Consider the following 23,335-nt stretch of genomic DNA (forward strand, 5'->3'; position numbering starts at 1 on the left):
ATGTCAAGGGGAAACCAGAGTCACATCACAGAATTCCTCCTTCTGGGACTGACCAGTGACCCCAAATATCAGAAGTGGCTCTTTACCAGCTTTCTGGCCATGTATCTGGTCAACGTGGCTGGCAACTCAGTCATCATTGCAGCCATCCGGGGGGACACCCGCCTCCACACCCCCATGTACTTCTTCCTCTCCAATCTGTCCCTGGTGGACATCTGCTTTACAAATGTCATTGTGCCACGGATGCTGGCAAACATGCTGAGCAAGACCAAGAAGATCTCCTTTGCCCAGTGCCTCACACAGATGTATTTCTTTGTGACCTGTGCAATCACGGACAGCTTCCTCCTGGCTGCCATGGCTATTGACCGCTACATGGCCATCTGTAACCCACTGCATTACACCACGACCATGAGCCCCCAGCGCTGTCTCCTGCTGGTGACGGTGTCCTGGGTGCTGTCCCACCTTCACTCACTCACCCACACGATTCTCATGGCCCGCCTCTCCTTCTGTGGGCCCAACGTCATCCACCACTTCTTCTGTGACGTCCAGCCACTGCTGACACTCTCCTGCTCTGACACCTCTGTCAATGAGCTTTTGGCCTTCACAGAGGGCTCCTTGGTGATCATGAGTCCCTTCATCTTGATCATTGTCTCTTACATCCACATCACCCGTGCCGTTCTGAGGGTCCCTTCTCGAGGAGGCAGGCACAAGGTCTTCTCCACCTGTGGGTCCCACCTCACAGTTGTGGCACTCTTCTATGGGACTGCCATCTCTGTGTACATTCGCCCCTCATCCACCTACTCAGTGACAAAGGACAGTGTGGTCACTGTTATTTATACTGTGGTAATCCCCATGTTGAACCCTTTTATCTACAGTCTTAGGAACAAGGACATGAAACAAGCCTTGAGAAAGCTGACTAGGAGAAAGGAATAGAATTCTCATATTCTGCTACCTCTAGGAGTTTAATCATTGACTCAACAATTAAAGGTTAAGCACCTACTACCTGCAGATACTATGTTTAATTCTGTGAGGAAGGCAAAATACATCAATCATCTCTTCTGTCTCCAAAAGTATTTACAGTCTAGTTAGCAGAAAGGAAAAGACTGTTAAAAGCTTACTGTAATCAGAATGTCATACTTTTTCATAAAATTAAAAATGATAATACCTCAATAAATTATACAATAACTCCCCAACTCCCTTCTTCCTCACTTTATCCCTTCTTTTTTATAATATTTTTTAAAAATTTTTTAGTTTATTTATTTTTGACAAAGAGAGTGCATGAGAGGAGGAGAGAGGCAGAGAGAAAGAGGGAGACACAGAATCCAAAGCAGGCTCCATTCTCTGAGCTGTCAGCACAGAGCCTGATGTGGGCCTCAAACCCACGAACCACGAGATCATGACCTGAGCCGAAGTTGGATGTTTAACCGACTGAGTCACCCAGGTGCCCCTTTTTTATACTCTTTAGTTCATGCATCTTATTATGTAAATTACCAGTGTAGACCAATATGTTTAACCATAAAGAGTAAGGAAGAAAAGCTTCTGAATGTTTCAGAATAGTTTCAACAGTTTAGGCATATGGTTTAATGTTCCTACCAAATAAGTCATTAATTCTACACTTGGTTCTCTTGGACCAATATAGATTTTCTTAGTAAGATATAGCATAAATATCAATATAATAAAGCTCATACTGCTCCATAGCTGTCTACTTAAGGGCTTAAGGGGGTAACAAACTAACCTGGAGTGGTAAAAAGGTCATAGAATTCTAAGACAAGAAACTTGAAATTAGGTCACAACTTGGTCTTCCTAGTTTTATGAAGAAGGCTGTCACTATCTCCAAGCCCCATTTTCCTCAATGACAAAAATAAGCATCTGTGTGCAGTACATCCTGGAGAGGAGAGTCAGATCCAGAAATGGGTGACAAGAGTGTCCTCAAGGAGGGGTGATTTGGTGTGTACTGAGTCCAAGTAGAGTGAAGAAGGCATCCCTGTTGGGAGCCTGGATCTTTGGAGACACAGCTAATTACAGGACTGGGGCAGAGAAAGAATAAGATGATCCTGGCACATCTTGAGATAGAAAGCAAGAAAGTGCCTAGAGAATGGTGGGAACATATCAAAAGAACACAGAAGCAATAAATTATATAACTCACTGAATAAAGTAAAAAAAACGGGAGTCTATACCAATATAGGTAAATGAACAGATGGGAAGAATTTTGGTGAGGAATGGGGTAGTTACATCATTTCATAAAATATGTATTTCTAACAAAGAGGAAAAGTAACTTCACAGAGAAGTCTGGCAGAACCACTTTAATCCAGTAATCAGAATGAATATCAATAGTAATGAGACAAATCAAAATCCTGTACCCCCTGATAGGGTACAATGACAAGAATCAAGTGTCACTTCTATGATATTCCTGCCAACAATGGATAACCCAAATCTAGTCATAAGGAAATGAAAAATAAACCAAATTGAGGGATTTTCTAGAAAACAAGTACCCCATAATATTCAAAGATGTCAAGTGTGTGAAAGTTAAGGAAAGTTTGTGGGATTATTCCAGCCTGGGGGAAACAAGTTAAATGTAATATAGGATTCTGAACTGGATATTTTTATTATTCCTTTTGCTATGGAGACATTATTGGGACAAGCAGTGAAACTTGACATGGTAGATATGGTAATGTATTAATGTTAATTTCCTGATTTCAATTTTATTGTGACTATGGAGGAGAATGTCTCTGTTTGTAGGAAATACATACTAAACTATTTGAGGGAGAAAGGTCAGGTTTTGTGCCATAATGGCATTTTTCTGTAATCTGGAGACTGTTTCAAAATTTTAGACAATTTTTTTTAGTTTCAGCTGTAGAAGTTAGTGATTTATCACTTACATACAATACCCAGTGCTCATCACAAGTGTCCTTCTTAATATCTATCATCTATTTAACCCATCCCCCCCACCCACCACCCCTCCATCAACCCTCAGTTTGTTCTCTGTAGATTAGAGTCTGTTTCCTGGTTTGCATCTCTTTTTTTTCTCCTATGTTCATCTGTTTTGTTTCTTAAATTTTCCATACGAGTGAAATCATGTGATATTTGTCTTTCTCTGACTAACTTATTTTGCTTAGCATAATACTCTCTAGCTCTATCCACATCATTGCAAATGGCAAGATTTCATTCTTTTTTATCACTGAGTAATATTCCACTGTGTGTGTATGTATATATATACATATATATGTGTGTGTGTGTATGTATGTGTGTGTATATATATATATACACACTATTTCTTCTCTTTCCATTTATCAATCTATGGACATTTGGGCTCTTTCCATACTTTGGCTATTGTTGATAATGCTGCTATAAACACTGGAGTATATGTGTTCCTTCTCATAAGTATTTTTTTATCCTTTGGGTAAATACCTACTAAATACTGTGGATCATAAGGTAGTTCTACTTTTAACTTTTGGAGGAATCTTCATACTGTTTTCCAGAGTAGCTGCACCAGTTTGCATTCCCACCAATAGTGTAAGAAGATTCCCCTTTCTCCTCATCCTTGCCAACACCTGTTGTTTCCTGTGTCGTTAATTTTAGCCATTCTGACAGGTGTGAAGTGATATCTCATTATAGTTTTGATTTACATTTCCCTGATGAGTGATGTTGCACACTTTTTCATTTGTCTGTTGGCCATCTGTATGTCTTCTTTGGAAAAATGTCTATTCATGTCTTCTGCCCATTTTTAAACTGGAATGTTTGTTTTTTTGGTGTTGAGTTTGATAAGTTCTTTATATATTTTGGATACTAACCCTTTATCAGATATGTCATTTGAAAATATCTTCTCCCATTCAATAGTCTGTTTTGTTGATGGTTCCTTCATTATACAAAAGCTTTTTATTTTGACTTACTCCTAATAGTTTATTTTTGCTTTTGTTTCCCTTGCCTCAGGAGACATATCTAGTAAGAAGTTGCTACAGCCTTGAAGAATTCTTTAAGCTGCTAAATACTTTCAATATCATAAGAACCTCACACTTAGTGACCATTTCTGAAGAAAATGAAATATTGAAATATGGGAGTGCCTTGGTGGCTCAGTTGGTTAAGCATCCAACTCTTGGTTTTGGCTCAGGTCATGATCTCACAGTTCATGAGATTGAACCCCACATCGGGCTCCAAGCTGACAGTGTGGAGCCTGCTTGAGATTATCTCTCTCTCCCTCTCTCTCTCTCTTTTCCTCCCCTTCCCCCACTTGCACTCTCTCTCTCTTTCAAAATAAATAAACTTTAAAAAATGTTAAAATACAAATTATCACTGTCATAAAAATTTATTTCCATGAAGTAAAGGTGTGGTAGATATTTTATAACAAATTATTGTATCCTACTACCTTGTATAGTAATCAAACTTTCTGTTATTTTAAAATATCATTTATTTATTTACATAGTGTGTTGGATTGACTACTGTCAATCCACCACTCTAGAACTACATTTCCCAGAATTCCTTTCTCTCTATGGTTCTGGGATAGTTTTCCAATAAAGGAACTTGTATCATATTTGGAACACAGAAGTGAAGTGCAAGACATTATCCCCTGGAGACAGATGCAGCCAAATGTGTGGACAGAGTAAGAATTTATAATAGCTCCTGAAAAAAATTCATGAAACCACCTGCTTTGCAACTGCAAACTAAGACACTTTGTGGAAACTTCTCAGATATTCTCAAGAGTTATGGCATCTTCTAGGCAAGCCTTTGAGAACCATTTGCTTTAGAATGTCAAAAACAAAATAACAAGCCCAAAATGGAGCTGTTTATTCTAAGCCCTGTGCCACCAAATTGGGGTTTGACTTCATTATGGTTTTGGCTCTCCCGGAAATGGAATCTTAAACCAATCAATCAGGAGTCACCTGATCAGCACTAGGTCAGTAATCCTATAGAAAGATCCCTGCCATCCCCTAAAGGAAAGCGACTTTGCAAAATCAACCCACTTTTTTCTTTTTCTCCTGAAGTATAGTTGACATAAAATGTTATATTAGTTTCACCTTTTTGTCTAGTATAACTTCCTGATTCCCACTCCCTTCTGGCCTATGAAAGTCTTTCATTTTGTACAACTCCTCAGAGCTTCTTTCCATCTGCTAGATTGAATGCTACCCAATTTTAATTGACTTTTGCTCAAATTTAAATTTTTAATATATCTCAGTTTATATTTTTAAGTTTTATTTAAATTCCAGTTAAGATAGGTGCAGCCACTCTGGAAAACAGTATGGAGGTTCCTCAGAAAGTTAAAAATAGAAGTACCCTACAATCCAGCAATTGCATCACTAGGTATTTACCCAAAGAATACAAAAATACTATTTCAAAGGGATACATGCAACCCTATGTTTATAGCAGCATTATCTACAATAGCCAAATTATGGAAGCAGCCCAAGTGTCCTTCAACTGATGAATGGATAAAGAAGATATGGTGTGTGTGTGTGTGTGTGTGTAATGGAAATAATTCAGCCATAAAAAAGAATGAAATCCTGCCATTTGCAAAGACATGGATGGAACAGAGTATAATGCTAAGTGAAATGAGTCACAGAAAGACAAATACCATATGATTTCACTTATATGTCTTAGTTTATTTTTAACAAGTGCTTCTGGCCAAGATCTTCAGTGTCAGTCTCCTTTACCTCTAGTAGAAGCTTCTCTGACCTTTGTTCCTCTCATTCTTTAAAGAATTCTATATGTCCCAAATGCTATATTAAACTTATTATATCAGGAACACAGAATACCATGTTTTTCTAACTGGTTGATACACATTTTAGTACCAAAGATGGCTCCAAAGAGAGACTTAAATAAGAGAATCTAGAATTAATTAAATACGAGAATCTAGAATCCAATCTGCTTAGATTTGAAAGTAGTAATGACCTTGCTAGTGGAAAATGGGACACTGTTAACCCATGGAATCCACTAAAAACAATGTTATGATCACTTGGGAGACCAAGAAGCCTTAGCAATAGAATGCTAGAATAGAAAGAAAGAGTATAAAAAGAGTGGGGTGTACTGGCTGCTTCAGATTATAGCAGAGAACTTTGAGAAAGAACATGGCAAGCTCAACAATTTACATTTCGAACTCAAGACATGAGTAGAAAGCTAAAAGCTTTTATGATTCCATGAAAAAAAAAAATCCATTCTTACTTCTGTCACAGGATCCAGATTAATAAAAAGCAAACCTATGGGGCACCTGGGTGGCTCAGTCAGTTAAGCATCTAACTCTTGGTTTTGGCTCAGGTTTGTGAGTTTGAGCAGCATGGAGCCTGCTTGGGATTCATTCATTCTCTCTCTCTCTCTCCCTCCCTCTCTGTCTCTCCCCTGCTCACACACTCTCTCTCTAAAAATAAATAAAATAAACTTTTAAAAAATTTTAAAAAATAAAATAAAAAGCAAACCCAGAATCTCACCCTGTAAGTGGCTGAATTACAGCACAAATCAGATTTATGGCCTTGTCATTTATGTTAAAGTCAGGGCATTTACTGGGAAAGAATGGTTTCCTGAAAATTTGAATGGGAAAATTTTGATAGACAGTGACGAATCGGAGTACTTGGAACACCCAAATGTCTGAGCCCCCTTTGCCACTTCTCACGGAGGAAGTTATCTGCCCTTTGCACTAACCGGATAGAATAATTCCTCCTAGGACAGTCATCTTGCAGGGGAATGTTGATTCTTCCCAAGACCAACTGTATCACCTCTCCGAGTCTGCAGACTCATAATCAAACTCAAATCATGGCAGAACCAGCAGGAGAATTACCGAGTCTGCCCTGATGCACCCAAAGGGGCAGTGGTATATTGTCTTCAACCTACTCTCAATAGGGCAGCAAAAAATAAATTGGAAATTTATTGAAAGGAATGAAACAAATGTGGCCAAAGGTTAATAACCGGTGTATCTGCATGAAGGATATATGTTTGTCACAATATTCTTTCCATTTTTATGTGACTTTGAAATTTTTCCACATAAAACTTTGGAAGCAAAAATATAAATCAAATCATATCCCCCCTCTGCTCAAAACCTCACAATGACCCAGTGGCCTCACATCTGACTCATAGAAAGAGCCAAGTCCTTGTAATAGCCTACCAGACTCTACATAATTTGTCCCCCCACACCCCTCTGCCTTCTCACCCTGCTGGTCCTGTCTTTACCTGCACCCCTCCAGAAACACTGATCTCTGGTGTTCCTTAAAAAAACATGGATTGCTTCCACCTCAGGCCCTTTGAATTCACCATTTCCACTGTCTTAAATGCTTTTCCCTCAGATACTCACACATATCAACACTTCTGCTCTCTCTAAATTCAGACCTTGCTCAAATAACACTCAAAATCCTCGGCATTTTCCTTCTGTGAACACAGCTATCCCACACTTCCCAGCCTTTCTTAGAGTTAAATGAGGCCATGGAACTGAGTTCCAGCCAAAAGCATGTGGGTAGGAAAAATGCGCGTCACTTTTCAGCCTGGCCAATTCAAGTCTCCTACCTGCTACACTCTCTCTTAACCCAACCATGGGCTGAATAGAAAGGACTTTGAGGAACTAGGGTAGGGTACAGCCACAGGAGGAAGAATTCCAGGACCCTGAAGGAAATCACATGTGGAAATCACATTCATGTTGGACTTTGGGTCAGCAAAAAATAAACTTTTATTGTGTAAGCCAACAATAAATAGGTATAATAATATTATTATCGGGCTATTGTAAATAGTGAGCTATTGTAAAGACTGGATGCAATGATGAATACACAGTCATCAGCACAGAACTTTAGAATGCACTCAATACGTGTTATTAATGGTAGTGAAATGGGTTCTTGAAACTGAGAAAATAACATGTGCTTGATAATCATTAGACATACCTTGACTGGTAATATCACAACTGTTAGAATTGTGCAAAGCTGACCCAAGGGTATAAAGTTTCAGTTACTCCGGATTAATACATTCTTGAGATAGAATTTAGATCCTAGTGACTACAGTTAACAGTACTGTATTGTATACATGAGATGTGCTAAGAGGGCAGATCCTAAGTTTTCTCACCACACACTCAAAAAAATGGTAACTACGTGAGGTGATGGGTGTGGTGATGGACATGATAACTATGTAGCTTGATTGTGGTGATCATTTCACAGTGTATATGTATATCAAAACATCAAGCATATACCTTAAATATACACAAATTTAATTTGTCAATTATACTTCAATAAAGCTGAGAAATAAGAATTGTTTGAAGTCATTTTTCTGAGTTGAAGTAAATTAGAACACCTGACAGAGGATTGAAAACTTTAGCTCATAAATGTCAAAGTATGTGTTAGACCCTAGATGTGTCTACCATTCTGCTCAGCAAAGGAGTTGTAAACCAGATGAGTGAGAGAGAGAGGTCAAAGGAAGCATGGAGCAGCCAGTCCTGAAAATCCAGGAGAAGGAGAATGTTTACAATGTGGAGGAACCCAGTCCCCACCATCACAGGGTACAAGGAAAAGAATAAGACTAGAACAACCCCAGGGACCTGAACAAGTCCCAGTGCTGCTTAAAGATGGACAGGGTGGTCTGGGCAGAAGTGAGCTTTCCACCACAGGAGGTGTACCAGAAAATGATGGATGATATGGGAAAAGATTAATTGTTGTTGAAAGAGTGACCAGTGATATTTAAGATCCCATCCGATATGAATGCTTTACTACTCTAGCCTAGAACAAGGGCTGATTATGCTGAGATTCACTAACGGAAAAAAAGAGCCATAATACATAGCCTGTTCATAGTCTCCCTGTTACTAGACCTTCCTAAGAATACCTCTTGCCTGAATTGTCACCCATTACCTGTCACCTCTAAATACGTTATCTGCCCTGATGGCCTCCCATTAGCACACCCCGTATGTCCACTCAAGCATGGACTCTGCTCAAGTGTGTATCTCCTCTGTCTAGATCCATCTTTCTACTAATCTCTGAGTTTCTCACAAAGTTCTCTGTATAATTTAGACTCATATTTGGCTGAAAGTAATGGAAAATGTTACCACAATGGTTTAATCAATTGGGAAGGGGGTGTTTATATCCTACCTATCCCCTAAGATATCAGAAGAGATGGTTGCTTGCATTAGGTCCATGCCTCTGTGATGTCAGAGATGCTATGTGTCTCAATCTCTTGACTCTACTTATGATGGCTGCTTCAGCTCCAACTAAAAGAGTTAAAGGAAGTGAAAGAGAGAGAGACAGAGAAAGAAGAGAGTGAGAAACACAGGGAAGGGATAGCAATATATGACTTATGTTTACATCTTTTCATTGACCGAGACTATGTTGGGGGCCTCCTCCAGCTGAGATAGTGGCTGAAAATCTAATGTATAACTTTTACAGCCTGCATTCTAAAGGTAGGAAAGGAGAAGGGGATTGGATCAGGTACCGGGTGAACCAACCTATGGTGTCTGCTTCACCCCACTCTGATGTGTCCTGTCCTCAACGAGTTGGTAATATATCGGGTAAAATGAAACGAACACAAATAAAAGCATACCAGATTGAAAGGGAGTCCCCCCGGTATGACTGTGGAAAGGCCAGCACTACATGAATCAAAGGAAGTACCAAATGAGTCATATTTAAAGAAGAACAAATATGGTAAGCTTTCACAGCAGAGGAAGGCTAGACTTGGAAGACAAAATTTTTCAGGCAAGCAAAGATGGTGAGCCTCAGTAAATCAGTGATGTCAATGAAATGGCACGTGCAGATCCACATGGCAATTGGGTGCTAAGAATGGCAAGAAGCCAAGGATGGCTATGGCCTCAGGAAGTACTGATAGGTGATGAAAACTAGAAAAAGGACCTGTCCATGGAATGCTATGAATGGCAAGCTAAGGAATTTTAATTATTTTCAATAAATATAGTAAACCTAACATTCCAGCCTCATCTCTGATCACTCCTACATATTCACTCTAAATTTGAGTAACATGGCTATTTTCAGATCTCCAGACATGGTATATCTGCCCATGAGGTGGTCCCTCTGCCTTCAGTGTCCTTCTACCATGACTCTCTGGCCATCTTTTACCTAAACTTTCAAGAAACAGCTCAAGTGTCATTTATACTCTAAATGATTTTCTCAACCCATCCCTAATCCCCAGCCTCACCCAACCATGAATTCAATGCTCATTTTTCCATACTCCTAAGACTCCTACATACTCCTATTGTATAAGATTGATCACTCCATGTAATTACACTAATACAGGTCACTCTCCCTTCTAGAGTGTATGAATAAGGACTTACTTGGTGTGATTGACTTCTTTATTTCTAGCATCTAATATAGTACTGAATGAATAAATGAACTGAAAGTTTTGATCAAGGGAGCAACATAACTGAAGGCAAAGCCACATTCAGAGTATTTTCTGGCTTTCTCATTCTGAGAAGCTGATGATACAATGGCTGCATTACATCAGATATGGTAGGAGTATCTTTAAGTCTCTGTTTGCTGTTCCTGGGCATGATGTACTCACCTAAAGTCTTAAAACACTTTATAAATATAATTGTTTTTGGTAGCACAGCAGTAAGAGTGTATTCTTGCTTGGAATAACTTTTTAAATTTTTCACAAAGATTTTAAAAAGAAATACCCTGCTGATATATTATTTATTACTTTAGCCAATGGTTTTGAATGCCCGCTATGGGCCAGAGTCTGTGCTAGACGTCAAGAGGACACATCAGTGAAGTAAAAAGTAGACATGACCCTACCCTCAATGAGCCATTCCTCCAATGGAGCAAGAGCTTGCTCAGGATTATCAGAATAGGGGGAAAAGCAGATAAATTTGTAGAACATCTGAAGATGGCCTAGCACCATGGAGGAGAAAAAAAGAGGGAGCCATCAAAGACATTCCTAGGTGTAGTCTCCACATAACAAAGCAGAATAAGTGTGAAATATAGGACTGAGACAACCCTGAATTTGAAGTTAGCTGCAGCACTTTCTAGTTATGTGAATTTGGGCAAGTTTTTGTTTTATTTTTTGAATATTTATTTATCTTTCAGAGACAGAGACACATATCGTGAGTGGGGAAGGGATGGAGAGAGCCAGAGACACACAATCTGAAGCAGGATTCAGGCTCTGAGCTGTCAGCACAGAGCCTGACATGGGGCTTGAACCACGAGCTGTGAGCTCATGACCTGAGCCGAAGTTGGAAGTTCCACCAACTGAGCCACACAGATGCCCCTAGGCAAGTTTTTTTTTTTAATAGTTTCCTTTTTTAATGTTTTTATTTATTTTTGAGACAGAGAAAGACAGAGCATGAGCAAGGGAGGGGCAGAGAGAGAGGGAGACACAGAATCTGAAGCAGGATCCAGCCTCTGAGCTGTCAGAACAGAGCCCGACATGGGGCTCGAACTTACGGACTGTGAGATCATGACCTGATCCGAGGTCGGACACTCAACCGACTGAGCCACCCAGGCGTCCCCTTAGGCAAGTTTTTTAATAAGACTGAGCCTCATTTCCCTCATCTGCAAAAACAAGATCACTGCACTTGAAGAGTGATATATGAAAATGTCACATAAGCATTTGATAAATGGTTATTATTATATGAACATATTCTTAAGTTTATTTCAGTCTCCAGGCAACCTGCCCTGCCATACAGGTACTAAAATTTAGATGACAAGCCTAAAATTTACAGAGGCTAATCAAATCACAACTACTCATTGTGAGTGAAGAGAATCTTTACCCTTAGGATCCTTTCCATGGCACCACACATCACTCCCCAACATCCCAGGGACAGCCTCTCTATTTACCTACCTCCATCTCCTTCAAAATCACAATGGTAACAAACTAATTATCCGAGATTCAAAGAAACTTGCCACCCTGGAATGCAGAGATTCCTCAGTCTCTACTGTTCTCCCCAAGGCTCCCCTCTTAATGAGCTCTCCAGGGGCGGTTGATGGAAATACCGTCTGCCTCCTTGGGATGATTCATGTGAAAGGCAATCACCTCCTTCCAGGTCTTCACCCTTCCTCATCATTTGAGTAAATCTTCAGAGACCAGTGATGGTAGCTGGGCATGAGAGAAAGCCTTGGGTGCCAGATGGCTGAGGCTACATTGAAAGATTACTTCTCTAAAGGAAGAGAAGTGTCTGAGATGACAATCACACACACAACAGTCAGAGTGTAGTGAATCCTGTCTGCTCCCACACCAAGTCTGGATCTTTTCTTCCTCACTTGATATGAGAGTTCTATCTCCCCAGCCCCCATGTTCTCCCTAATCACCAAGGCCAGTGAGGCTGAGGAGAAGATGCCTGGATTCTCGAATGACCACCCTGGAGGTCACGATCCCTTTTCTGAGTAAGTAGCTGTTATCATCTACCCATTGTTACACCCAAGTCCTACAAACCCTGGAGCATTAGAAACTAAGAAATCATGTTGTAAATCATCCCCTTTTCCAAGGACAAAATCTGAGGCTCAGATTCAGCATAGCTGAAACCACAAACCAAGTCATATATCCATGCTTCTAATGCCATGGTCTCCACATCCCTCTGTTTCTCCTTCTCCATTTATATAATACAGGAAGGATTTGTTATTCTAGTGGGTCAGACCCCAAGGAAAGAAGTTCTGCACTAGGAATGAAACAGATGTAGCTGCCCTGATCCTGACGGGGAGACCTAGCCTGGCCCCTGGTTGTCCCAAAAGCCAGGCCTGCTGAGGAAGCTTCCAGATACTATGGCCTCACCCTGACCTCTGAACATCTTCAGAACAGCCTAAGTCATGAGCTGACACATGTAAGTGGTAAGAGGAGACTGTGGTACTGGGTAAAAAATTGGGCCTCAAGTTTTCCCTATATAAAATGAGTACCTTGATTTCATCCTCATGTTCGTAATATTTCTTATGGAGTAATTCATTCTGTAAAACACATTGATAGCAGAATTGCTCTAATTAAAGAGAAAGAGACCCAAAGTACCTCTCATTCAGCCTTCCCCTCAGCTTCCTGATCCCTCTCGGGGTGGCCCCTGAGTCCCCAGGGGAGCAGTTTGGAAACTTATGAAATGGATAAACTTTAAGATCACTTCCATCTCCAACAACTTAGAATTGTACAAATGTCTCACAGGAATTTACATTCTAAAAAGAAATACTTGACCATTACACAGGGAGCTTTAGCCATGCCAGCCAGAAGCTTCGAAAGGTGACTGTGGGATTACTTAATACCAAGTCTTGCTGGGTAAGGATTGGAAGGAACTGGGGGAATTTCACCCAGAGAACAAACCTGGGGACATGGGCATTGTTTTCAAACATCAGAATGGCTATCATGGTATCTGATTCTTCTGTATTCCCAATGCTTGGGTTGTTTCCTGGCACTTGGTGAAACTTTGTCAAGTGAATCATAAATCAATCCATCAACCCATGAAAGGAAGGCATACCTAACATCACTAGCAAAGAGAAAGCCAGCTAACAGGATGCTGCTACTGGGGGGCTTAGTAGGATGCTTGGCTTTTGCATTTCAATCCAAGATAAACGGGCTTCTCCAATTTTGACTGCAAAAGGACAGGGGCACATTTTAGGAGACAGTGGGCTCCATTTACTGGCAATATTTTAGTGGGATGACCTGGCATCTGTGTTCCTGATGGGCTCATGCTCTGACAAATAGAAAGGAAGAAAAATCTCTGAGTTTTATTTAAGACTTGATATTCTTTTTCTTATTCATAGACTTCAGATGCAAAGGGTTGAATTAATCACATACCCCAGTTCATAGCATATTGCCAACTCTGGACCCTTTTTTCTCTTACTTGTTTGCTTCCTCACCCACTCCCCACTACTGTTCCTCCCCCGTTCTAATATGCTTAACATTCAACTTTGTGTATGGATATCCTTGTTGTTTTATTGCATTTTTAAGTTATTTTTAAGGTGTACAATGTGACTTATTGATATGCATACGTTATGAAATATTACCATTTGTGTTGCATTTTTAATTTATATAAAACATCTTGCGTCATAGATCTCATTCATTCCCTTACTTTCTCACTCAGATTATGGGTTTTTTTTTTTAATTTTTTTTTAACGTTTATTTATTTTTGAGACAGAGAGAGACAGAGCATGAACGGGGGAGGGTCAGAGAGAGAGGGAGACACAGAATCTGAAACAGGCTCCAGGCTCTGAGCTGTCAGCACAGAGCCCAACGCAGGGCTCAAACTCACGGACCGTGAGATCATGACCTGAGCCGAAGTCAGACGCTTAACCGACCGAGCCACCCAGGCGCCCCAGATTATGTTTTTAAAATCTATCAAAGTTGCTGTAATTCTAATCAGTTGTTTCTAGACAGCTGCACTGTACCCATGGCGGGCGCCTATCACATTTACCAGCCCAGTGAGGGACACCGAGGTTGCCACAAATTCCCCATCACTGCAGCTGACACTGTGGAAACATCCTCATCCAGAAGCTTCTATTTGCCTGTGTACCAATGTCTCTGGGCTTTCCATCTAGCAGCAGGGTTGTAAGCTCATGGGATATTTATTAACTTGACTGAATCATGCCAGTTGGTTCTGTAGAGTCTTGCACCAGTTTTATTTTCCAACCAGCAGTGTCCAAGGATCCCTATATTGCCACATCCCCTTGCAAGAGTTGACCTTATTCTACTTTCTAATGTCTGCCAAGCTAACAAACGTCAAGTGAAATCTCATGGTTTATTTTGTCATTTCTCTGATAAGCAATGGATTTGAGCATTTGTTCATAGGCTTATTAGCCTTTTGGCTTTCTTGCTCATTTTTGTACTGGGATTCATATATTTCTCTTTCTGATGTGAAAGTGATCATTGCATATTCTACATACTAGTATCTCACCTGTTATACTTGCAAATATCATCTCCTAGCCTTTCATATGTCTGTTAGCTTCATTCATACTTATGTAAACAATTTACTTTTGCCCTTTTTTTAAGAGTATCTTATTTAAGAAGTTCTTTCCCCTCTAGCTCATAGATATTCTCCTAGTCTTTTCCTATTAACTCTATAGATTTACGTGTTACCACAGATAAGCTCATAATACACCTGATTCCACCTTTATATATGATATTAGATAACAATTCTTTCTGATATCTTTCAATATAAAGAGTCGATTTTCCCAGTATTTCCAAACATTCCATCCTTTCCCCCATTGGTTTTTAGTACCATCATTTTCCTGTATTAAGTCCTTGTATAAATATAGGTCTCCCTCTGAGCTAGTTTTTTCCATTGGTCTTTTATCTGTTCTTGCACCCAAACCATGCTGTCTTTATTATTATGAACTTTTCTTATTCTTAATCTCTATTAAGACAAATGCCATCTTTTTACTTTTTATTTTCAAGTTTGACTTAGCTATTTCCTGATCTTTATTATTATTTGTAAATTTGAGAATAAAGTTATCAATGACTTCAAAAATCCAAGATATTTTGATTAAGATTGAATTAAACTTATAAATTAATGTGGGAAATAACACCTTTGTAATATTATTTATTCCATCCAAGAAGATGGATTTCTCTCCATTCGTTTTAATTATCCATATGCCCTTTATTAGACTTTGCTTCTACATAGCCATTTTGTGTATTCTTAGATAAATTAATTCCTAGAGATTTAGAGTCTGTACTGTGACAGTGGATAGCATCTCATTTATTACTACATATTCTGGTTATTTCTAGTCCATTCTCTTGGTTATTTCTTTCTATTCTAGAGAGATGCTATTGATTTTTTAGGTTGATCATGTTTCCAGCACCCCTGCTGAACTTACTTATTGGTTCTAATGTTTTATTAGTGGATTCTATTCTTTTTTCCAAGGAGATGAGCCTATCTTCTTTAAATAATGAAAGTTTTATTTTTTTTTTCCTTCTTTTCCTTTCACATTTTTCTTTTCTTACAGCATTAGGCAGGATTTCTAATACTATGTTAAATATTTGTGGAGATAATGGATATCCTAATCTTGTTTCTCATTTTAAAATAATGCATCTAAGGTTTATCTATTTAGTGTGAGATATGCTGTAGGACTTGGGTATAGATAGCTTCCACCAAATTAAGAATATCCCCTCCTGTTCCTAGTTTTCTAACAGAGATCACTGTAGACAGATGTTGAACCTTGCAAATGATTGTTCTATTTCAATGAAAATTACCATGTAATATTATTCTCCTTTATTTTATTAATGTGGAGAAGTATATTGATGGAGTTTTCTGAAATCTGCATTACTGGGACAAATTCCGCTTGTTCATGATGTAATATTTTCAGTGCTATGTTGGGTTCATTTAACTATTGCTTTATTTAAGATTCTGCATCTATGTACATAAACAAAATGGGCCTATAATTTTATTTTCTTCTCTTGTTTTTCTTCTGGTTTTGGACTCGGTATCATACTGAACTTGTAAAATGGGCTGGAACGTTCCCTTTCTCCCCTCTGTGTATTATTTTCTGGAACGACTTGCATAAAATCGAATTAGCTATTTCAAAAATTTGGTAGAATTTACCTTAAAGCCATTGGAGCCTGAGATTTTTTGAGAGGGAAGGTTCTTGACTACCACTTATAATTTTTTTATAATTTATTAGTCTATTCAAATAATTCCTATAGATTTTGTATGTTTCTGGGAATTTATCCATTTCATTTAAACTTTTCATAAAATTTCCAATTTCTTAAGACTTATGATTTTATCTCTCATGCCTGAAATAACTTCTCCTTTCTTGACTATTTTTTCATGCATTCTTTTTTTCCATGATTAATCTTGCCAAGGGGTCTATATCGTTGATATTTCATAAGATCTGTGTATTAGTTTCCTAGGGTTGCTGTAACAAATTACCACAAACTTAGTGGCTTAAAACAACAGAAATGTATTCTTTCACAGTTATGGAAGCCAGAAATCCATAACCTTAAAATAAAAAGATCCTCCTGAATTACCCAAATAAGCCCAGTGTAATCATGGGGTCCTTCAATGTGGAAGAGTGGGGCAGAAGAGAACCAGAGAGGTGGCAGCACAAGGACTCACCCATCATTGCTGGCATTGAAGGCAGAGTGAGGGAGTCACTCATCAGGTGATGTGGGCAGTTTCTAGAAGCTGGAAAAGGCAAGGAACTAGATTCTTCTGTGGAGCCTCCGGGATGGAATACAGCCTTGTTGACATCTTGACTTTTCAGACTTCTGTCCTACAGAACTGTAAAATAAAATTTTGTGTTGTTTTAAGCTACTACGTCAATGGTAATTTGTTATAGCAGGCATAGAAAATTAACACACATTCCAATAAGAATTATCCTAAAGAATAGAAAACCCTTGAGGACTTTTGTTCCTTTACCTCTTTTCCTGGGAAAGACCACTTTGTCCTAGGTCTGTACCCTGTCGCTCTGCTGTCCCCTCTAGCTTAACACGTAGCTTAGCACTCCTTCCAGTGACCACTCTATTCCCCTCCTCAAATACACTAGCCTGGCTTACCGTAGATTGCATCTACTACCCTTACTTACCCTCTGCCTGACTTTCTCCAAATTGCATCTATTATTTTTCAGCTGTACACAATTAAGTATGGAATACTAACAAGAAATAGTATTATTAGTATAAGCAACACTTATACAGAAATTGTAGTTCTCAAACACTTTTCAGATATGTTATCTTACTTGAACTTAACAGTAAACTTCAAGAGATGACATTTTATCTTCCCCATTTTTCAGATGAGAAAAAAAAATGAAAACAAATATTCCCAACGGGAAATAGCCAGTATCTGAACCAAAACTAATTCCCAAATCATGAATTTTTCCCATTGACTTTCCTAAGAGTCTAGTCTCCCAGTTACTAATGTAAAACCCAGTCTTATAAGGGATGGTCAGGGATAACATTTCTGTGAGCCAGTAATTGTAAGCCAGGTGGAAACCAGTAAGAAGCAAAACAAACTTGGACCCTGCCTAGGTAGCACTTTCACCACAGACCTGTCTACATGTTGTCCATGCCTTAAAGGACCCTTGCCTAGTGGAAAGATCCAATTTGGGCCTTCCGAGCACCCAGTATCTCAGAGAGGAAGGAAATACTTCAGAAAACAATGCTGCTGTGTGCATGCACTTGTTCAAAGGTTAAAAGAGAAACAAAAGCCTGAGTTCTCCTAAGCAGGGCCATGAGTTTCATTCAAGGTCACTAAGCATTAAAAAAGATTTGTTTCTGATTGTCAAAAGTACCAGAAAGATGATGAAGACACAAAGGAGTACAGGATGTGGACTTCTCTCATTCAAACTGTATCCCTAACTGTACCCTCCCTTACCTAACATTATTTGACCACTCCTTACAGGCTCTCTTTTCTGCTCTTTTCTCTAAAAACAATCCTGTCCTAAGGTGGGGTGGGCATATGGAGTGCATGGCTCTGTGACTCAGCATCTCACTGTCAACCCAGGTGGCTGCTGGCTGGTTCTAATTCTATGTCCAAATGGCTTCTTGTTGTGTCCTACTTCAAATGAACCCCTACCTTGGTAGATAGATAACTCATGCCTCAACTCCTGCCACACTGGAGCCTTGGCTTATTCTCCTTGGCTCTTGCCTTTGGGGGGACAAAGAACCCATTCTGAACCTTGGCACCTTTCTGTGCATACCTCTCAGTATTCTTTTGCCAAAATACTGCATCTTCCCACATTTAGCTCCTCTGTGTCTTCCTTGATGCCACCCACCTCCCAAAACCACCAAGCTCAATGTTGGGTAACTGAACTTCCTCTGCCAGAGTCAGTTCTCCAACTTCTCCCTTACCCTTGACAATTCCACACCTTAATGCACATGTCAAATTTCCAGGTCCCAGCCATTCCTAGTCTGACCTTCTTGCCCATAATTAAACTCTCAAATGCATTCCAAAACCACTTTTTTTCAAGAGGGGTTGGGTCCAAGAATACAATCTCTACAGTATTTATGTGATTTCTATAGGGAGAATTTAGGTTACCCTACTTCTCTTATATAGGGGGAGCAGAAAGAGAGAAATCCAGGCCAGAAGTACCAGGTGTAAGCAACGAGGGGCTGGCAGCTGATCAAAAACTGAGGCCAGACAGAGCAAAAAGATGTATCTTAGATACAACTTGGGAAATGAAGTAAAATGATTACCTTCTGAACAATTTTCCAAGTATCTTTACCACATATCGTTAGAATAGCCCAAGAACATGAGTATTACAAGTTTTGTCTTTGGATCAAAAACAAGAGATGAAGTACTTTGTTCAAGTTCACAAAATTAGTCAGATGCAAAGTTGGAATTGAAATCAAGGTAGCCAGAGGTACCTGAGTGGCCAGCGAACTCTTGATTTTGGCTCAGGTCATGATCTCACAGTCATGAGATCGAGCCCCATGTTAGGCTCTATGCTGGGTGTTGAATCTGCTAAAGATCTTCTCCCTCCCTCTGCCACTCTGCTCTCTCTCTCAAAAAAATAAAAATAAAAATGAAATCAAATCAAATCAAGAGAGCCAACACCAATTCTATGAAGTTATGGAGTTCTATCATAGAATACATGGTGGGCTGCATGATGACTCTCCTTCTGCAGCACACAAGCTGGAACAAGTTTTAAGATATCCCCTCTACCAGACTGAAGACCCCAAGCCAGGACACACACCTAACATTCCTTCATATTTTTTATTTACAGGAAATCAATGCTGAGGGGAAACCAGAGCCATATTCCTGAATTCCTCCTTCTGGGACTGACCAGTGACCCCAAATATCAGGAGTGGCTCTTTACCAGCTTCCTAGTCATGTATCTGGTCAACGTGGCTGGCAACTCAGTCATCATTGCAGCCATCCGGGGGGACACCCACCTCCACACCCCCATGTACTTCTTCCTCTCCAATCTGTCCCTGGTGGATGTCTGCTTTACAACCGTCATCGTGCCACGGATGCTGGCAAACATGTTGAGCAAGACCAAGAAGATCCCCTTTGCCCAATGCCTCACACAGATGTATTTCTTTGTGGCCTTTGGGATCACGGACAGCTTCCTCCTGGCTGCCATGGCTATTGACCGCTACATGGCCATCTGTAACCCACTGCATTACACCACGACTATGAGCCCCCAGCGCTGTCTCCTGCTGGTGACGGTGTCCTGGGTGCTGTCCCACCTTCACTCACTCACCCACACAATTCTCATGGCCCGCCTCTCCTTCTGTGGGCCCAACATCATCCACCACTTCTTCTGTGACGTCCAGCCACTGCTGACGCTCTCCTGCTCTGATACCTCTGTCAATGAGCTTTTGGCCTTCACAGAGGGCTCCTTGGTGATCATGAGTCCCTTCATCTTGATCATTGTCTCTTACATCCACATCACCCGTGCCGTTCTCAGGGTCCCTTCTCGAGGAGGCAGGCACAAGGTCTTCTCCACCTGTGGGTCCCACCTCACAGTTGTGGCACTCTTCTATGGGACCATAATATTCGTGTACATTCGCCCCTCATCCACCTACTCAGTGACAAAGGATCGTGTGATCACTGTCATCTACACAGTGGTTACCCCCATGCTGAATCCTTTTATTTATAGTTTTAGGAATAAGGACATGAAGCAGGCCTTGAAAAAGCTGATCAGGAGAGTAGAATAGCAAAACCCATATATGGTACTTCTCAGCATTCATTCGTTCAATAAGAACCCATGAAACACCTGCTATGTGCCAGGAACTGTACTTACTTATTAAAATATTACAAAGATACCTCAATCATAGCTCTGTCTTCAAAGTTAATCACAGTCCAGTGAGGGGGAATGAGACAATTACAATAGAAGGTTATTATACTTCTTGGTAAAAATAAAATGAGACACAGATGTTGATGCCTTACTGTATTAGACACATAGTTTACTTTTTTCTCTTGCAGTCTCTGTCTCATGTTTGTCACAGATATTACCAATGTTGTGTAAAATATCCTGATGAAAATCAGGAAAAACTTCTGTAGTGATTTTTTTTAATCCATTAGGATATGGGTCAGCTCCTAAGAAGCCTCAGTAAGTCAATGTTCTCATCATATGAGTTAATCATCTTAGGCACAATCCCCTTGGGTCTAGCTAGTAGATTTTCTTGTTACTTTTAGAATAGCTCTTAACTTCCTCAAAGCTGTTCACATATTTTTCAGAGAAGGCAGCTTCACCAGTATGGTAATAAGGCCCTAAGATTATGAGGTCAAGCACTTAAGTTACAACTCAGTCCCACAAATTGTGACCATAATCAAGCCACAAAGTCTACTGAAGTAGACTTTTCTTCACCTACATAATGGATACAAAAAGTAATCTCACCGTGTGGTTGTGGGTGTCAAAGGAAAAATTCCAAATTTAGCAACTTTTGATTATTTACTTAACCCCTCTGAGCTTCTGTTCCCTAGTTCTGAAATTTTACTGCTTGTACTGGAGGTCCAAATCCACCATCACCAACTGTGATCTTGGGCAAGTACATTAACCTCTCTGTCCCTCAGTTGTCATATGCAAAGTGGATTGTTGTGAGGATTGAATGATATAACAAGTGTCCTAAGACATATACTATTTATGTTTTAAGTATTTGGAATAGTGTCTTGCACATAGCAAGCTCCAAATAAATTTCAGCCATTACATCAAAAGTATATGAAAGTGTGTCTGTAGACCCTTCCCAAATAACATTCGAAGTTTTGTAGTGAAGTGGGAAATAGTCATATTGTCATACATCCTCCAAGTGAGTTCAGTCTAAGTGTCTCCTGAAACTATTTCAGTATTTCCAAGTGTTTCACTATAAATGATCCTGTCCTTAGGACCTTATAACTATGTTGTCAATATTTTTAAGAATTCCAGTGGGTACAGAGAAGGCCTCCCCAATACCCACAATAACAAAATGTCCCCCAGCCTCCTTTTTCCCTCCCTCCTCCCTCCATCCCATCTTCATTTCCAATAACGTTCAAATAATTCCTCTATCAAATAGAACCTTCATGAGGAATGCTGTTCAGCACTTCAAAGTTCTGAAATACAATCTAAAGCTGTGAGATATGAAGGAGACAAGTGAAGAAAAGATGGGGGACAAAAATATAACTTTACCCAGGAGGAACTAAGGGGACTGGATACAAAAAAGGGAGGGGGGAAATGTAGGAACCTTCCTGCAGAGGAAAAGAGAAGTTATGGTAGATGATTACATTGCTCTCCAAAGAGTACAAGCTTTCAGGGGCTCCTGGGTGGCTCAGTCATTTAAGCGTTGACTTCAGCTCAGGTCATGATCTCACAATTAGTGAGTTTGAGCCCTGCGTCGGGCTCTGTGCTGACAACTCAGAGCCTGGAGCCTGTTTCAGATTCTGTGTCTCCCGCTTTCTCTCTCTCTCTCTCTCTCTCTCTCTCTCTCTCTCTCTGTCCCTTCCCTGCTTGTGCTCCCTCACTCTCTCTCTCTCAGCTATAAGATAAGTAAGTTCTGGGATCTAACATACAGCCTGGTGATGACCATTAACAATATCGAATTATATACTTGCAATTTGCTGAGAGAGTAAATAATCTTAAGCGTTCTCACCACAAAACAGAAATGGTAACTCTGAATTGATGGATGTGTTTATTGTGGTCATCATTCCACAAAGCATATGCATATCAAATCACCATAAATATGTACAATTCTATAAGTCTAAAACTAGAAAGATTCTGATTTCCAAAATGAAAAGCCCCAATGATGTTACGTAGGACACTGTGAACCTTTCTTACACACTGGTGAAAAAGAATGACCTGTAGCTACAACTTTCCATATGAATGAATGGCGACAACATAAAATTGAATATGGATGGACCTAGAGAGCATTACGCTAAGGGAAATAAGTCAGACAGGGAAAGACAAATACCATATGATTTCACTTATGTGTGGAATCTAAAAAGCAAAACAAATGAATAAACAAAGGAAAAGCAGAATCAGACTGTAAATACAGAAAACAAACTGATGGCTGTCAGGGGGGAGGAGACTGAGGAGTGGGCAAAATGGGTGAAGGCAAGTAGGAGGTATAGGCTTCCGAAAGTCATGGAATGAATAAAAGGTACAGTGTAGGGAATGTGTGGTATTGTAACAGCATTGTATGGTGACAGATGCTAGCTTCACTTGTGGTGACCACGGCATGACATATAGATTTGCTGAATCACTGTGCTGTACCCCTGAAACTAATGTAACATCATGTGCCAACTATATTCAAATAAAAATTTTTTAAAAAAACATAAAATTGAGTGAAAGAAGCTAAATGATTCCATTCATGTAAAAGACAAGAAGAGGCAAATATAAACAATACATGATTTTCACACATAGACATAACTGGTAAAACCATAAGAAAAGTGTCCCATGTGTTTTATATACTCATTTTTATATATGATTTATTTTGCAATTTATAAAATTTAAAGGAATTTTGCGTGCAGAAGCCTCTATTACTTCAGTAGATTTTTATAGATGAGCCATCTCTCTGCCTTCTAGAGTCACAGGAAACACATCTGTTCATAGAACAGTAAGAA

The 23,335-nt window shown here is 39.7% G+C and overlaps 2 protein-coding genes across 2 annotated transcripts; both read left to right on the forward strand.

Annotated features, from left to right (window-relative positions):
• On the forward strand, positions 1-930 carry LOC109261268 (olfactory receptor 1L6-like). Its single transcript, XM_019439842.2, has one exon. The coding sequence runs from the start codon at positions 1-3 to the stop codon at positions 928-930; it is 930 nt and encodes a 309-aa protein (XP_019295387.2).
• Positions 931-19,527: 18,597 nt separating this feature from the next.
• On the forward strand, positions 19,528-20,457 carry LOC109261269 (olfactory receptor 1L6-like). Its single transcript, XM_019439843.2, has one exon. The coding sequence runs from the start codon at positions 19,528-19,530 to the stop codon at positions 20,455-20,457; it is 930 nt and encodes a 309-aa protein (XP_019295388.2).
• Positions 20,458-23,335: the final 2,878 nt, after the last annotated feature.

This window comes from Panthera pardus, unplaced genomic scaffold (genome assembly GCF_024362965.1).
Source record: "Panthera pardus isolate Hobbes unplaced genomic scaffold, ASM2436296v1 HiC_scaffold_20, whole genome shotgun sequence".
Classification (NCBI taxonomy): domain Eukaryota; kingdom Metazoa; phylum Chordata; class Mammalia; order Carnivora; family Felidae; genus Panthera; species Panthera pardus.

What these genes read in the sequence shown, in the direction of transcription:
- LOC109261268 (XM_019439842.2), top strand. Translation starts at nt 1, where the DNA reads ATGTCAAGGGGAAACCAGAGTCACATCACAGAATTCCTCCTTCTGGGA.
- LOC109261269 (XM_019439843.2), top strand. Translation starts at nt 19,528, where the DNA reads ATGCTGAGGGGAAACCAGAGCCATATTCCTGAATTCCTCCTTCTGGGA.